The following is a 17,682-nucleotide window of genomic DNA, read 5'->3' as shown; positions in this document are numbered from 1 at the left end:
AGGTGCCCTCCTCAATACCCATCACCCACCCTCCCCTCCCTCCCACCCCCCATCAACCCTCAGTTTGTTCTCAGTTTTTAAGAGTCTCTTATGCTTTGGCTCTCTTCCACTCTAACCTCTTTTTTTTTTTCCTCTTCCCCTCCCCCATGGGTTTCTGTTAAGTTTCTCAGGATCCACATAAGAGTGAAACCATATGGTATCTGTCTTTCTCTGTATGGCTTATTTCACTTAGCATCACACTCTCCAGTTCCATCCACGTTGCTACAAAGGGCCATATTTCGTTCTTTCTCATTGCCACGTAGTACTCCATTGTGTATATAAACCACAATTTCTTTATCCATTCATCAGTTGATGGACATTTAGGCTGTTTCCATAATTTGGCTATTGTTGAGAGTGCTGCTATAAACATTGGGGTACAAGTGCCCCTATGCATCAGTACTCCTGTATCCCTTGGGTAAATTCCTAGCAGTGCTACTGCTGGGTCATAGGGTAGGTCTATTTTTAATTTTCTGAGGAACCTCCACACTGTTTTCCAGAGTGGCTGCACCAATTTGCATTCCCACCAACAGTGCAGGAGGGTTCCTGTTTCTCCACATCCTCTCCAGCATCTATAGTCTCCTGATTTGTTCATTTTGGCCACTCTGACTGGCGTGAGGTGATATCTGAGTGTGGTTTTGATTTGTATTTCCCTGATGAGGAGTGATGTTGAGCATCTTTTCATGTGCCTGTTGGCCATCCGGATGTCTTCTTTAGAGAAGTGTCTATTCATGTTTTCTGCCCATTTCTTCACTGTGTTATTTGTTTTTCAGGTGTGGAGTTTGGTGAGCTCTTTATAGATTTTGGATAGTAGCCCTTTGTCTGATATGTCATTTGCAAATATCTTTTCCCATTCCGTTGGTTGCCTTTTAGTTTTGTTGGTTGTTTCCTTTGCTGTGCAGAAGCTTTTTATCTTCATAAGGTCCCAGTAGTTCATTTTTGTTTTTAATTCCCTTGCCTTTGGGGATGTGTCGAGTAAGAAATTGCTACGACTGAGGTCAGAGAAGTCTTTTCCTGCTTTCTCCTCTAGGGTTTTGATGGTTTCCTGTCTCACATTCCTTTATCCATTTTGAGTTTATGTTTGTGAATGGTGTGAGAAAGTGGTCTAGTTTCAATCTTCTGCATGTGGCTGTCCACTTCTCCCAGCACCATTTGTTAAAGAGACTGTCTTTTTTCCATTGGATAGTCTTTCCTGCTTTGTCAAAGATTAGTTGGCCATACGTTTGTGGGTCTAGTTCTGGGGTTTCTATTCTATTCCATTGGTCTATGTGTCTGTTTTTGTGCCAATACCACGCTGTCTTGATGATTACAGCTTTGTAGTAGAGGCTAAAGTCTGGGATTGTGATGCCTCCTGCTTTGGTCTTCTTCAAAATTACTTTGGCTATTCGGGGCCTTTTGTGGTTCCATATGAATTTTAGGATTGCTTGTTGTAGTTTCGAGAAGAATGCTGGTGCAATTTTGATTGGGATTGCATTGAATGTGTAGATAGCTTTGGGTAGTATTGACATTTTGACAATATTTATTCTTCCAATCCATGAGCAGGGAATGTCTTTCCATTTCTTTATATCTTCTTCAGTTACCTTCATAAGCTTTCTATAGTTTTCAGCATACAGATCTTTTACGTCTTCGGTTAGATTTATTCCTAGGTATTTCATGCTTCTTGGTGCAATTGTGAATAGGATCAGTTTCTTTATTTGTCTTTCTGTTGCTTCATTATTAGTGTATAAGAATGCAACTGATTTCTGTACATTGATTTTGTATCCTGCAACTTTGCTGAATTCATGTATCAGTTCTAGCAGACTTTTGGTGGAGTCTATTGGGTTTTCCATGTAGAGTATCAAGTCATCTGCAAAAAGTGAAAGCTTGATTTCATCTTTGCCAATTGTGATGCCTTTGATTTCCTTTTGTTGTCTGATTGCTGATGCTAGCACTTCCAACACTGTGTTAAACAACAGTGGTGAGAGTGGACATCCTTGTCGTGTTCCTGATCTCAGGGAAAAAGCTCTCAGTTTTTCCCCATTGAGGATGATGTTAGCTGTGGGCTTTTCACAAATGGCTTTTATGATCTTTAAGTGTGTTCCTTCTATCCCGACTTTCTCAAGGGTTTTTATTAAGAAAGGGTGCTGAATTTTGTCAAAGGCCTTTTCTGCATTGATTGACAGGATCATATGGTTCTTATCTTTTCTTTTATTAATGTGATATATCACGTTGATTGATTTGCGAATGCTGAACCAGCCCTGCATCCCAGGAATGAATCCCACTTCATCATGGTGAATAATTCTTTTTATGTGCTGTTGAATTTGATTTGCTAGTATCTTATTGAGAATTTTTGCATCCATATTCATCAGGGATATTGGCCTGTAGTTCTCTTTTTTTACTGGGTCTCTGTCTGGTTTGGGAATCAAAGTAATACTGGCTTCATAGAATGAGTCTGGAAGTTTTTCTTCCCTTTCTATTTCTTGGAATAGCTTGAGAAGGATAGGTATTATCTCTGTTTTAAACGTCTGGTAGAACTCCCCTGGGAAGCCATCTGGTCCTGGACTCTTATTTTTTGGGAGACTTTTGATAACCAATTCAATTTCTTCGCTGGTTATGGGTCTGTTCAAGCTTTCTATTTCTTCCTGATTGAGTTTTGGAAGCACGTGGGTGTTTAGGAATTTGTCCATTTCTTCCAGGTTGTCCAGTTTGTTGGCATATAATTTTTCATAGTATTCCCTGATAATTGTTTGTATCTCTGAGGGATTGGTTGTAATAATTCCATTTTCATTCATGATTTTATCTATTTGGGTCATCTCCCTTTTCTTTTTGAGAAGCCTGGCTAGAGGTTTATCAATTTTGTTTATTTTTTCAAAAAACCAACTCTTGGATTCGTTGATCTGCTCTACAGTTTTTTTAGATTCTATATTGTTTATTTCTGCTCTAATCTTCATTATTTCTCTTCTGCTGCTGGGTTTAGGCTGCCTTTGCTGTTCTGCTTCTATTTCCTTTAGGTGTGCTGTTAGATTTTGTATTTGGGATTGTTCTGGTTTCTTGAGATAGGCCTGGATTGCAATGTATTTTCCTCTCAGGACTGCCTTCGCTGCATCCCAAAGCGTTTGGATTGTTGTATTTTCATTTTCGTTTGTTTCCATATATTTTTAAATTTCTTCTCTAATTGCCTGGTTGACCCACTCATTCTGTAGTAGGGTGTTCTTTAAGCTCCATGCTTTTGGAGGTTTTCCAGACTTTTTCCTGTGGTTGACTTCAAGCTTCATAGCATTGTGGTCTGAAAGTATGCATGGTATGATTTCAAATCTTGTATACTTACGAAGGGCTGTTTTGTGACCCAGTATGTGATCTATCTTGGAGAATGTTCCATGTGCACTCGAGAAGAAAGTATATTCTGTTGCTTTGGGATGCAGAGTTCTAAATATATATGTCAAGTCCATCTGATCCAATGTATCATTCAGGGCCCTTGTTTCTTTATTGACTGTGTTCTAGATGATCTGTCCATTTCTGTAAGTGGAGTGTTAATGTCCCCTGCAATTACCACATTCTTATCAATAAGGTTGCTTATGTTTATGAGTAATTGTTTTATATATTTGGGGGCTCCCGTATTCGGCGCATAGACATTTATAATTGTTAGCTCTTCCTGATGGATAGACCCTGTAATTATTATATAATGCGCTTCTTCATCTCTTGTTACAGCCTTTAATTTAAAGTCTAGTTTGTCTGATATAAGTATGGCTACTCCAGCTTTCTTTTGACTTCCAGTGGCATGATAAATAGTTCTCCATCCCCTCACTCTCAATCTGAAGGTGTCCTCAGGTCTAAAATGAGTCTCTTGTAGACAGCAAATAGATGGGTCTTGTTTTTTTATCCATTCTGATACCCTATGTCTTTTGGTTGGTGCATTTAGTCCATTTACGTTCAGTGTTATTATAGAAAGATATGGGTTTAGAGTCATTGTGATGTCCGTAGGTTTCATGCTTGTGGCGATGTCTCTGGTACTTTGTCTCACAGGATCCCCCTTAGGATCTCTTGTAGGGCTGGTTTAGTGGTGGTGAATTCCTTCAGTTTTTGTTTGTTTGGGAAGACCTTTATCTCTTCTTCTATTCTAAATGACAGACTTGCTGGATAAAGGATTCTCGGCTGCATATTTTTTCTGTTCATCACATGGAAGATCTCCTGCCATTCCTTTCTGGCCTGCCAAGTTTCAGTAGAGAGATCAGTCATGAGTCTTATAGGTCTCCCTTTATATGTTACAGCACGTTTATCTCTAGCTGCTTTCAGAATTTTCTCTTTGTCCTTGTATTTTGCCAGTTTGACTATGATATGTCGTGCAGAAGATCGATTCAAGTTACGTCTGAAGGGAGTTCTCTGTGCCTCTTGGATTTCAATGCCTTTTTCCTTCCCCAGATCCGGGAAGTTCTCAGCTATTATTTCTTCAAGTACACCTTCAGCACCTTTCCCTCTCTCTTCCTCCTCTGGAATACCAATTATGTGTATATTATTTCTCTTTAGTGCATCACTTAGTTCTCTAATTTTCCCCTCATACTCCTGGATCTTTTTATCTCTCTTTTTCTCAGCTTCTTCTTTTTCCATAATTTTATCTTCTATTTCACCTATTCTCTCCTCTGCCTCTTCAATCTGAGCCGTAGTTGTATCCATTTTATTTTGCAGTTCATTGACCGCATTTTTTAGCTCCTCCTGGCTGTTCCTTAGTCCCTTGATCTCTGTAGCAAGAGATTCCCTGCTGTCCTTTATACTGTTTTCAAGCCCAGCGATTAATTTTATGACTATTATTCTAAATTCACTTTCTGTTATATTGTTTAAATCATTTTTGATCAGTTCGTTAGCTGTTGTTATTTCCTGGACGTTTTTCTGATGGGAATTCTTCCGTTTCCTCATTTTGGATAGTCCCTGGAGTGGTGGGGGACTGTGGGGCACTTCCCCTGTGCTGTCTTGAATAATTTGCGTTGGTGGGCGGGGCCGCAGTCAGACCTGATGTCTGCCCCCAGCCCACCACTGGGGCCACAGTCAGACTGGTGTGTGCCTTCTCTTCCCCTCTCCTAGGGGAGGGATTCACTGTGGGGTGGCGTGGCCCGTCTGGGCTACTTGCACACTGCCAGGCTTGTGGTGCTGGGGATCTGGCATATTAGCTGGGGCGGATCGGCAAGGTGTACAGGAGCAGGAGGGACAGGCTCAGCTCGCTTACCCTTCGGAGACCCGCTTCTGGAGGGGCCCTGCGGCACCGGGCGGGAGTCAGACCCGCTGGAGGGATGGATCTGCAGAAGCACAGCGTTGGGTGTTTGTGCGGTGCAAGCAAGTTCCCTGGCAGGAACCGGTTCCCTTTGGGATTTTGGCTGGGGGATGGGCAAGGGAGATGGCGCTGGCAAGCACCTTTGTACCCCGCGAAGCTGAGCTCTGTCATCCGGGGCTCAACAACTCTCCCTCCCTTTGTCCTCCAGCCCTCCCGCTCTCCAAGCAGAGCTGTTAGCTTATAACCTTCCAGATGTCAAGTCCCGCTTGCTGTCGGAACACACTCCGTCCGGCACCTCCACTTTTGCAAGCCAGACTCGGGGGCTCTGCTTGGCCGGCGGGCCGCCCCTCCACCCCAGCTCCCTCCCGCCAGTCCGTGTAGCGCACAACCACCTCTCTTGCCTTCCTACCCTCTTCCGTGGGCCTCTTGTCTACACTTAGCTCCGGAGACTCCGTTCTCCTAGCCTTCTGGCGGTTTTCTGGGTTATTTAGGCAGGTGTAGGTGGAATCTAAGTGATCGGCAGGACGCGCGGTGAGTCCAGCGTCCTCCTCTGCTGCCATCTTCCCAGGATTCTCAATAATTACTAATTTAAAAACACTAATAATTGAAGCAAGAATTGATAGATAACGTTCTGGCTTTCATGAAAAAATCCCCTGGAATCCTTACTGGGAAAACTAACATAAAACAAACTGTTGAAGAAGCCCTCAGAGAATGCCTTCAAAGTGGGCAATTATCTGTGTTTGGGAGCAGGTCAAGACTGGTTTGAAGGGGCTCAAAGGGGCTTGAAGCGGCCCAAGGGCATAGCAACCCACTTGACTTCCAATGTAGCCTCTGCACGTAATTCACCTTCAATCATCTTTTATTTTTCTAAACTTTTTTTCTAAATTATCACTTTCTATCCTACCATGACTGCTCTTTGTTTTTCTTATCCCTACTTCTTCATGCTATCTTCATTACTGCTGGTCTATCATTAAATTATCATTCCCAGTGAGCCATAGCATAAGTGACTCTTAAAAACAGAACAAACTGAGGGTTGATGGGGGGTGGGAGGGAGGGGTGGGTGGGTGATGGTATTGAAGAGGGCATCTTTTGGGATGAGTACTGGGTGTTGTATGGAAACCAATTTGAGAATAAATTTCATATATTAAAAAAAAAGAAAAAATAAATTATCATTCCCAGAGCCACATTTTCCTCTTGGTTTTATTTACAAAGAAAATTTGAACAATTAAAATCCACATATTTAGGGAGGTGATTTACCTATTAGCTACACATATAGATAGAGACACACCTTCACCACAGACATGCCTTCAGGCAGACACTGGTCTCCCTTTCTGTACAAGACTCTGTTACTTTCTTGTCTCTTCATCTTTGTTTGGAATCTAACTAGATAATGGGAGCAGAGATTCCTGAGGTAGTACAGGTAATCTACAAAGCAAATGTTCTGCCAATGGAGGATTAAGGATTATCTACCATGCTGTAATAAGTGAGAATCCTCTGGTAAGCCATGGACTCTTTAAATACAACCACAGAACAGAATATGGCTGGTCTTTACAGAGTCCAAAAAGGACTTACTTAAAAAACATTAATGGTGACTTTACAATCAAGATAAATCATAGGGAAATATTTCATACATGGCTTCTATAACTAAAAATTATTCTTTCTCAATACATTCCAGATGATATATTTAAAAAAATTAGATATAAGTGACATATAACATTAGTTTTATGTATATAGCATAATGATTCGATATTAGTGTATATTACACTTACTAAAGTAAGTCTAGTTAACAGCTATCACCATATGTAGTTATCAACTGTTTTTCTTATGAACATCTACTCTCTCAGCAACTTTCAAATACATAATACAGTATTATTGACCACAGTACCCATGCTGTATGTTACATCACTAGGACTAGTTTATTTTATAGCTGAGAGTTTGTACTTTATAACCCCCTAGAGATGATATTTTCAAGCGCTGTCTCCATGCATTTTTATTATGTATGGACTGTTACACTAAAGAACATTACTCCTACACTAGCTGAAGAAACTGGAAATGCTTACCTGAAGAAGCCTCATATTTTTTATAGTCTTAGGTATATACATCCTTTTTCCATATACCAGGGGTAACTTGAAGAGTAGAATTTTTAACATTTAAAACAACTTCCTGCATTTGTTTGGCATCAAAAGACCACAAATTAAATACATTTGAAAATATTCTGGCCACTTTAAGAAACATGAACTATCTTTTTCATAATGGTCACTGGATTAACTATATTGATAGAATTATTTTTCCTGAAAAATTAGGCTTTAATTTTAAACATGAACTAGAAATAAGTTTAATTAAATAGGAACTTTTACATACGTGAGGGTTGTTTCCATTCTCGAGACTTGTTCAAGGTCTTCATGAGGGTCCTTGAATCCAGTAAAGTAGTAATAAGACTTGTCCCACTTGATGGGCCTGTCAGGCATCCTTTTAGCCTCTTTGAGAGGCTGGGAACACACATTAGTATTCAAGCTTTGGATATGTTCAACAGATAAACTGCAGGAGTTGAGAATATATAATACTGTGCTTAGCAGATCTCTGGTGTGCAAAGTAAATTTGACTGCTCGAAATCCTAGAGAATATAATTCCCCCAAACAATTAATACAGATGATTATTCATTTATTTAAATATAACTTTTCATGCAACATTAATAAAATCAAAAACTTTTAAAACATTTGATTACTGCTTAAAATCCATCCTATTGGCAAATCATCTGTAAATGGAAAACTATCTTCTCTAAAACTTTACCACAGTATCTTTACCTTCATGAATTCCTCTGTCAGTTTTTCTTTCTAGTCTGGCACTAGAGACCAAACCCATTCCAGCCCAAGGAGGGGATTCACAATATTTTCAATGCTGCCCATAAATACGGTCTCTACAGTCTAGAATGGAAAAGCTCTCCTACTAGCAAGTACCCATGAAAGATGGTTTCTAGCACTAAGACAAAGGAGGAGAGATGGGAGATGGGGAGGTTTTACTGTAACAGTGGTTCAGATGGGAGTGGCCTAGTCTCAGGGGTGACAGAAACCCGTCTCAAATTTTCTCTGTGATTACAGGAGACCATCTTCCTATTTGTCCACTCAGCTACCTAGTAACTCAATATTTTTGGCAGTGATGTAAAATTCCCTAACTGGTGAAAAGTTAATGCTTCACAATCTGATTTTGATTTTGGGTAGTCAGTGGGGTAAGGTCAGTAATCTAATGTGTTACATCCTCAATAGGAAATCCACTGTTTTTTCTTTTCTTCATTACTAGGGGTTAGGTATGGTTCCAGCTGAATTTATACAACTTCTCAACATCCTCACCAACTGTGTCACTATTATCTTTCTTCAACTGTGAAGAAATCCGGCTTAAGGAGGTTAGGAAAACAGAGCAAGGGCTTAAATCTGAGCTGACCCCAAGCCCAGTATTTTCTCCATTATACCACCCCAACACGGACTCTTTCTTCTTTTTTTTTTTTTTAAAAAAGTATTTTTAGTAGGTTTCGAAAATTATACAATTATTTTATAAGTACATCCTCACTATGAAATTGGAGATACATATAGTGAAAATAAAAGTCTGTTCACAGGTATACAGACTCACATCTTTACTGGACATAACCGTTACTAACAATTAGGAACCTATGCTTTTCGACCTGCACTGTCTAATATGGTAGCTACTAGCCCTCTAATGGCAGTTTAGAATTAAATTAATCAAAATTAAATAAAATTAAAATTCAGTTCCCAGTCACATTAACCCCATTTCAATAGTCACATGGGGCTAGTGCCTGCTATATTAGTGCGCATACAGAACACTGACATCATTACAGAAAGTTCTCTTGGACAGCACTGCTCTAGACCTTTTCTATGTGCTTATGCATGTATAATACATGTGATATATGCCCATGTTTGTTTACACACACCCCTACAGTTTGAATTGTTTCTTTTTAATGTAGAAATAGTAACATTCTAGGTATATTACTTTGAACTTGCTTTTATTACTTAACCAGTTGTCTGTATGTATAGATCAACTTATTCTTTTAGCAGCTATTTATACCAGTCCATATACTGAAGGCAGTGCAATTTTTATTCAACACTTCTGAAACTGATGGACACGAACATTTTTAATTGTTCACTTTTCATATAAGGCTGAAATGTGTTTTCCTATCTTGGCCACTGATGACAGACACCAGAGTTTAAATCATTATGAGAGATACACACACGCCTTGCCACACAGACTTAAGGAATCCAGAACATGCAAACTAAGAAGTTTTTTAGTTCAATCATTTGACGGTAAAGTGAGAAATACTGGCAGGAGAGTTGTTCCAGTTAGTGAAAGAAGAAAGCAAAGTCCAAATTCCTGCATTTGAGGTAAGGAAGAGCTCAGTCAAGGAACAAATCCCCAGAAGGGTTGTCAGGAATAAATCTCAGTTTCTATCTTATCGATTCTGTTAATTATTTATTCCAATGTAAGGGCTGCTATATAGTGAGGAATACCTCTACCAATGTGACTACAGAAGCTACACATTTTAATGGTTGCTTTGGCTATTTGTATATATTATTTCCTGGGGCGCCTGGGTGGCTCAGTCAGTTAAGCGTCGGACTTCAGCTCAGGTCATGATCTCACGGTTCGTGGGTTCAGGCCCCGCGCTGGGCTCTGTGCTGACAGCTCAGAGCCTGGAGCCTGCTTTGGATTCTGTATCTCCCTCTCTGCCCCTCTTCTGCTCACACTCTCTGTCTCTGTCTCCCTCTCTCTCTCACAAATAAACATAAAAAAAAAAATAGAGAGGTGCTTGGGTGGCTCAGTTGGTTAAGCATCTGACTTAGCTCAGGTCATGATCTTGTGGTCTGTGAGTTCAAGCTCTGCATCGGGCTCTGTGCTGACAGCTCAGAGCCTGGAGCCTTCTTCAGATTCTGTGTCTCCCTCTCTCTCTGCACTCCCCTGCTTGCACTCTGTCTGTCTCTCTCTCAAAAATAAACAAACATTTAAAAATTAAGAAAAAAAGTAGAGGATTTTTATTTCTACTCAGTCACCGCTGACTACAACTACTTGTTTTAGCATTTTTATAAAAGTTTATTTATTTATTTGGGGGGAGGGGAGAGAGAAGGGGGAGGGGAAAGAGTGAGAAAGAATCCTAAGCAGGATCAGTGCTGTCAGCACAGAGCCCAACACCAACGCAGGACTTGATCTCACCAACCTTGCGATCATGACCTGAGCCAAAATCTAGAGTTGGACACTTAACCAACTGAGTCACTCAGGCGCCCCCTACTTGTTTTAACATTAACTCACAGAAGGCTCCTGGTGACTCTTCCACTTGTTTTAATGGAGTATATTTCCTCACAGGCCACCAAAAAATGTACAGCTAAAGAAACGATTTAGGCCTTTCAGGACTGAAAATCAGTAGTAAACATTTTACCTTGTTACCATCTTAATTATCAGTGATCTTGATTTTACAATCAGATAAAAAGGTTAAAAACATAAAAATCTTTTAAATACTTGTCAGATTTCCAGACTCTGTCATAACGGCAGAGGCAAAAATGATTACTAACAAAATTTTTGAAGAGGAATAGATAATGTAAAATACAAATCACAACATTAGACTATGAATGAGGAGATGTTACGTCTAGTAACAGCTCTGTCCCTAATTTGCTGTGTGAAACTTTCTAAGTTTGAGTTTCCCTCTGTTTGCTCCTTCCCTAACAAATAAACCTGGTTCACTCCTTTTTTTTTTTTTTTTTTTTTTTAAATTTTATTTTTGAGAGAGAGAGAGAGAGAGAGAGAGAAAGAGACAGAGGGAGGGGCAGAGAGAGGGGGAGACATAGGATCCAAAGCAGGCTCCAGGCTCTGAGCTATCAGCACAGAGCCTGACGTGAGGCTCGAACTCACGAACCATGAGATCATGACCTGAGCCGAAGTTGGCACTCAACCAACTGAGCCACCCAGGCACCCTATAGACCTGGTTCATTCTTTAACTCCATGTGAGGTGAACATCCAAGACAAATCCAGTTAATGGCAGTAGTGAAAGTGGCAATGACTAGAAATGAGCCTGACTCTCCAAAACCCAGACAAATAAAAACTGAACGGTGATAATATTGTTTTAAAAACTGTAAAGGACTTAACCTACCTTTACAAATTCTATCTGTCAAGGAGAAATCATTAACTCTAAGTAGACAACTATGCATAAGTATGAGGTTTTTCAATTCCTAGCCTAATCTTGACTGTGTATCTATTTGAAGAGTATTTATGAATATTTGGTCTTATACTACTAAAGAATGTATCTCAGCTGCTTAAGAAGAGCACATTTATAATTACTTACAATTTCAAATAGAATTGTGTCATTTAGAGTGATAAACATAATTACTTGTTACGACTGCTATTATCATTAACAGCATTCTTCAGTAGGGCTGTGCTTTCACAACAGGACTCTGAGTTGACTTTTTGTCTCTGGATAATGAAGAATAGTGTCTTTCTTTAAATAAAACTCCCAAATCAGAGGTAGATGGAGAAACAGACAAGGAATTTCTGATTTCTGATCTCCCACATTCAAACATGAGAGGGTAAGAAAACAAAGAGAAGATACATGATCAAATGTTCATTCCTGGAGAGATTGGGTGGGAACTGTTTTTCAACATAAAGATCCTGCTTTAGCCCTTTTTAGCCCAAGCTCTCCTCACTCCATGCGAGCTCCTGAGAGCCTTATGAGCCCCGGGTATAAGGTAGGGTCTTCACTGAATGCTTCAGTACTTACACACAGTACTTCACCTCTTTCATTTTAATAATGAAGAACCAGAAATTAAGGTCACATAGCTAGTCACTGGCAGAGCAAGAAATAGACTCTAGGTCCCCAAAACGATCACATTTTGAGTTTTCTAATAGTTTGTTTCAAGAAAAAACATTATAGTGCATTTTCTAATTGTTTTGACCTTAACTCACAGAAAGCTCCTGGTAAACCTTTAAATTATTTTAAGGTTCACTCCAAAAATAAAGTTATTTCCTCAAGGATCACCAAAAGAGTATATATTTAGAGAAAATATAGACCCTTATTTGCCCTTAATTTTAAGTATTTCTGGATCTGGATTAAAGTAGTAACAAAGGATCAAAAAGAAGGCTGTATATTGGGGTGCCTGGGTGGCTCAGTTGGTTAAAGCAAATGACCTCTGCTCAGGTCATGATCTCATGGTTCGTGAGTTTGAGCCCCGCGTGAGGCTCTATGCTGACAGCTCAGAGCCTGGAGCCTGCTTCAGATTCTGTGTCTCCCTCTCTGCCCCTCGCCCACTCACACTCTGTCTCTCTCTGTCAAAAATAAATACTAAAAAAAATAATAATAATAATAAAAAGAAGACTGTATATTAAGACTGATTAAAAAGAGCCAAAAGGCACCTGCATGGCTTAGTCTGTCGATTTCAGCTCAGATCATGATCTCTTGGCTCTGAAGATTGAACCCTGTGTAAGGCTCTGTGGTGACGGTGTGAAGCTTGCTTGGATTCTCTCTCTCTCTCTCTCTCTTTCTGCCCCTCCCCATCTTGCTCTCTCTCTCTCTTTCAAAATAAATAAATACCACTTAAAAAAAATAAATAAAAGAGCCTAAAGCTGGAGTTGAAAGGTCTAAGTTCAAGACCCATATTCCATCTCCACAGTCCTGGCAAAATCCCCGCACGTTACCAATTTATTTGGGCAAACACTACCTACTTCAGAGTACTTTGAGGACAAAATAAGGGATTATAGGCTGTACTTTACAAAATGTAAATTGTTATAAACACGTTTAACACTTAACACAACACTGAAATAGGAAGTGGACAAATAGATTAAAAAACAATTTTAAAGGGGGCACCTGGCTCATGAGTATCTGACTTCGGCTCAGGTCATGATCTCATGGTTCAGGGGTTCAAGCTCCACACTGGGCTCTGTGCTGACAGCCTGGAGCCTGCTTGAGATTGTCTCCCTCTCTCTCTGTCCCTCCCCGACTTGTGTTCTCTCTCTCTCAAAAAAAATAAACATTAAAAAAAATGTTTTTAAAAAGTGGACAAATGGGAACATTTTAGTTTTACAGACAAAAAAGTTTAAACACAAAAAGTGGCTTGTTCAAACACAGGTAGCCAGAAATAGAATCTAATTCTAGGAAAACAATTAAATGATATTATTACTACTTTTTTTTTTTTTTTTTTTTTTAAGACCAAGTCTTCAATCCAAAGGTATTCTGGCAACAACACACTTAATGAACAGATTTATCACAGAGCTTATAAGGGAAACGCTAGAAATGAGAACACATACCGGATGTGCTAAAGGGTTCCTGGCCTTCAGAAGAATTCTGCTCTGTTTCTCTTACATAAAATGTAAGCTGAGTTGGTTTCAAAGACTTGGAGCCTGGTTTCTGGAGGTTTTCTAAGTAGACACTTAATCTCTTAAGAGAATTTTCATTGACTTCCTGGGGAAAAAAAACAGTAAGGGGCATTTACATGCAAAATAGAACAAGGAAACAATTATACCCTGACCTTTAAACACATTATTGAGGGTATTAAATAATTACTATCAGTGTTAAATAATTTAGTGTTAAAAATGTTGGGATTTCATAGCTCTCTGGTGAAGAATAAAACTGGACCCACGTCTTATAACATGTAACAGAATGAACTCCTTATGACTAAGATGTGAAAAAAAGTAACTGCCTAAGTAGTGGAAGAAAACATGGTTGAATTCCTTTATAACCTTGGTGTGGAAAAAGCCTAACTATGACTCAATCTCAAACTGATACAGGATTGATAAATCCAGTTACATAAAAAATTTAAAAACAAAAAAAATCACACAAAAAACCACACACACACACACACACACACACACACACACACAGCTGTTTACATACAGATAAGCTACTGAGAGAAAATATTTTCAAGTTATTTGTCTCTATAAATGGCTCTTAAAATGACCACCCAGAGGAGATTGGTTGAATTACAGTACATTCATTCAATGGAGTACTATACAACCAAAAAAGAAGGGAGAGAAAATGTGGTGTAGAAGTCTAGGAATTGACATGGAATTATTTCCAAGGTTTTAAGTGAAAAAAGTAACATCCTTTAGTGAAGGAACAGCTCTACAGAACGGCATAAATAGTAACCATGCTTCTTATCACTGTAGATTTCTTCTCAGACACATTGTGTGATCTGAAATTAGGAACACTTTATTTTTTTATTTTTATTTTTATTTTTTGAGAGAGAGACAGAGAGAGCTTGTGAGCAGGGGAGGGGCAGAGAGAGGGGAGGGGAGAAAGAATCCCAAGTAGGTTCCATGCTGTCAGCACAGAGCCCGATGGGGGGCTCAAACTCATGAATCGTGAGATCATGACCTGAGCTGAAATCAAGAGTCAGACACCTACCCGACTGAGTCACCCAGGCGCCCCTGTTTGTCTGTTTAATTTGATTATAATATGCTGTTCTTAGCTGTGATCCAGTGGGCTAAGGTACATTTCCTGCTAAGACTAAATCTTATTATGTTTTGCTACAAGTTTCTACTTTTGCCAGAAAGAAATAGGCAGAACAACCAAGAAAGAACCTAATAAAAATGGTTGCCTACAGGAAGTTCACAGGAATGGGGTAAAGGAAACAGGGACAGGAGTGAGACTTCTGAGTAAGCTTTGCATTTAGTTTTGATTTTTGAAACTTGGAAGTGCTTTGTGTATTTTACAATGGAGTTAAAATGAAGAAACAATAATAAAACAGCGATAACTGTGTTTCACTTTGAGACCCTGGCCTGATGCTGACTAGATGGCACTTTAAGTCTGCTTCCCTAGAAGAGGGATGGGGGTGTCCTGCACAAGTGAAGAGAAGACCAGACTGAACATGTGGTGCCAAGAAGGGTGAACTGCCTGCTCAGAGCTGGCCTCTTGGTGCCAGTTTTTGACATGTGAGGGAAGGGGACACACACAGCAGCAGAAACACTATGGCAGGGCATGGGGGACAGAGTGCTGGGAAGCAAGGTGGGGTGGCAGGCAGTCTCAAATGGCACAGTCTGGGAGAGCCTCATGAAAAGGAGATACTTAAACAAGAAAGGAAAGGACACACCACACCTATGTGACCAAGTCCCAGTAGAAACCCTGGACCCACGGCTTGGTACAGAGGAGGCATGCAAACACAGTGAGAGAGTAAATGGAAATACAGCTGACTCTTGAACAACACAGATTTGAACTGCACAGACTCACTTATCTGCAGACTCTTTTTGGATAAATACACAGTAAGTGCATTTTCTCTTCCTTATAATTTCCTTTTTAAATACATATTTTTGATAGAGGGCAGGAGCAGGGGAGGGACAGAGAGAAGGGGAGACAGAGGACCTGAAATGGCTCTGCACTCTCAGTGCAACTGACTGAACCACCCAGACACCCCTCTTCCTCATGATTTCTTAATAACATCATCTTTTCTTAGCTTATTTTAAGACTTTAGTATATATGACACATAACATGTAAAATATGTGTTGATTATTTATATTATTGGTAAGACATCTGGTCAACAGTAGGCTACTAGTAGTTAAATTTGGGGGAGTCAAATGTTATATACAGATTTTCAAATGTGCCATTTATGTGGCCATTCAGAGCACTAAAATGAGACCATCTTCAGAGGGGACAACCAAAATGAAAACCCCATAAGCCATGCCCCTGATGTGGAGACAATCACTGGTAATCTGAATGCATTGGGGACCTCTATCTATGAGGGCTCAGATAACCAATGTCTGGGGCTCTTCACGGTGACTCCCCTAAACCAACTGTCTATCAGAAACCCAGAGCCTCGGGTGACTCTAGATATAGAAGAAAAACTGGTTGATTTCCTTCTTAACACCAGAGCTACTTTTTCTGTCCTCCTTTCCACTCCAGGCCAACTATCCAAATGCAGCATGATGATTAGAGGCATCTCCGGAAAATGTCTAACTAAATTTTTCTCTCAGCCCCTGGGATGTATATGGGGAAACCTAATTTTTTCTCGTTCTTTCCTGATAATGCCAGAGAGCCTTACTCCCTTGCTAGAAAGGGACATTACAACTGAATTAGAGACTATGGTGCTACCAACTCCAGGGCAGATAAACAGTTATGTGAGTTTTTGGAGATTACTAGACATTGTAGGCTGTGCATATCAGGGTTCAGGAAAATAGTTTGCCTGCTATATCAATTATTAAAGGAGACTCAATCCCACCTACTCTCCAAAAAGATAAATAAATAAACAAACTGGGGTCTGACTCCTAGACACTGTTTCTAGCCCTTGGAATGGTTACAAACACAGCAGGGCAATTACTATTACCAAGCTCACAGAGCTAAACATCATTAAAACACAGCACCAGGCCTTTCTTGAGGGAGGGACAAACCTTATCAAATGGCCCAAAGGATGTTTACTAAAAAAAAATTTGTCAAGGACAGTTCTGCAAGTAGTGTCAGCCTGTGAAGTGTGTCTTAGAAACAATCCTTTCAACCACAAACTTGTTCGTTCAGGCAATCAAGGAACCGGAGGCTATCCAGGCAAGACTAACAATTAGGTTTCCCTCATATGCCAAGGTCAAAGGAATTCCAACACCTGTTGGTATGGATTGATACTTTCACTAACTGAATAAAGGCCTTCTCCTGCAACACAAAAAAGGCACAACAAGTAATAAAAGTTTTGCTTTATAAAATAATACCCAGGTTTGTTTTACCTAAAATTGTGCAAATTAATAATGGTAAATGGCTTCTTTGACTCTTTCTCTAATAGAACTCCTGGCTGTTAAAAAAGTTTTACACCTCAAAATAAAACAGGCTGTCTGCTTATACTCAGCAAAACTCTAAATAATACCTCACAAGCATTAGATGCTTTAAATTTTTTTAAATTAAATTAGGGCCAAACTCTTGGAAATAGAGCCACCACTGCTCTCCTGCTTCTCCATCACCTGGGTTATGAGAGACTCCCCAACATATATTGTTTACATAGTCAGGGTCTCTCCTAGACTGTTTCACATGTTTGGAAACTGTAGACATTACCTTAAGATGCCATCTTGTTGGTCAGTATAATCTTTACTTTGAGTTTTTCTCTTTGTGTCTGCTAATGTTTATGCCACCTCATGCCTGCCAGCCTTCCTGTAAAACCATACTGTGGGCCACTCGAACAATCCTTGAGTAGACTCTAACTGCTGTACCCCTACACCATCCCTTATCAGCTTGAAGAAACCAGAGCCGTCATCATCCCTGTTCCCTAATGGCAGTTAGGGGCCCTGTTCCAGGGGGAGGAATGAATAGGAAAAGAGATAACATGAGGCAGGGAGAGATAAGGGGCCTTCAGGGAGGCAGATTGCAGCTGCAGGTGGGAGGCTGAAGAAGCAGATGCGATTTTCCCCTTATAAAACGCTTTTTGGGTGCCCTCCGTCCATTATCAAGG

At 40.0% G+C, this 17,682-nt stretch overlaps 1 protein-coding gene across 6 annotated transcripts in view; it reads right to left on the bottom strand.

The window, feature by feature from the left end:
• The window catches only part of TCAIM (T cell activation inhibitor, mitochondrial), a 98,871-nt gene that overhangs the window by 45,937 nt on the left and 35,252 nt on the right, over window positions 1-17,682 (bottom strand). For all 6 annotated transcript variants that reach the window (XM_060638053.3, XM_078432537.2, XM_060638049.3 and 3 more), the window contains 2 exons: window positions 13,571-13,724; window positions 7,640-7,892 (listed from right to left, as the gene is read on the bottom strand). In XM_060638053.3, the coding sequence (XP_060494036.1) occupies window positions 7,640-7,892; window positions 13,571-13,724 (407 nt within the window). The remainder of the gene's footprint in view (window positions 1-7,639; window positions 7,893-13,570; window positions 13,725-17,682) is intronic.

The sequence above is a fragment of the Panthera onca genome, chromosome C2, assembly GCF_046562875.1.
Source record: "Panthera onca isolate mPanOnc1 chromosome C2, mPanOnc1 haplotype 2, whole genome shotgun sequence".
NCBI classification, from domain to species: Eukaryota; Metazoa; Chordata; class Mammalia; order Carnivora; family Felidae; genus Panthera; species Panthera onca.
The sequence above is the reverse complement of the archived record's forward strand: the minus strand, read 5'-3'. Positions and strand labels throughout refer to the sequence as shown.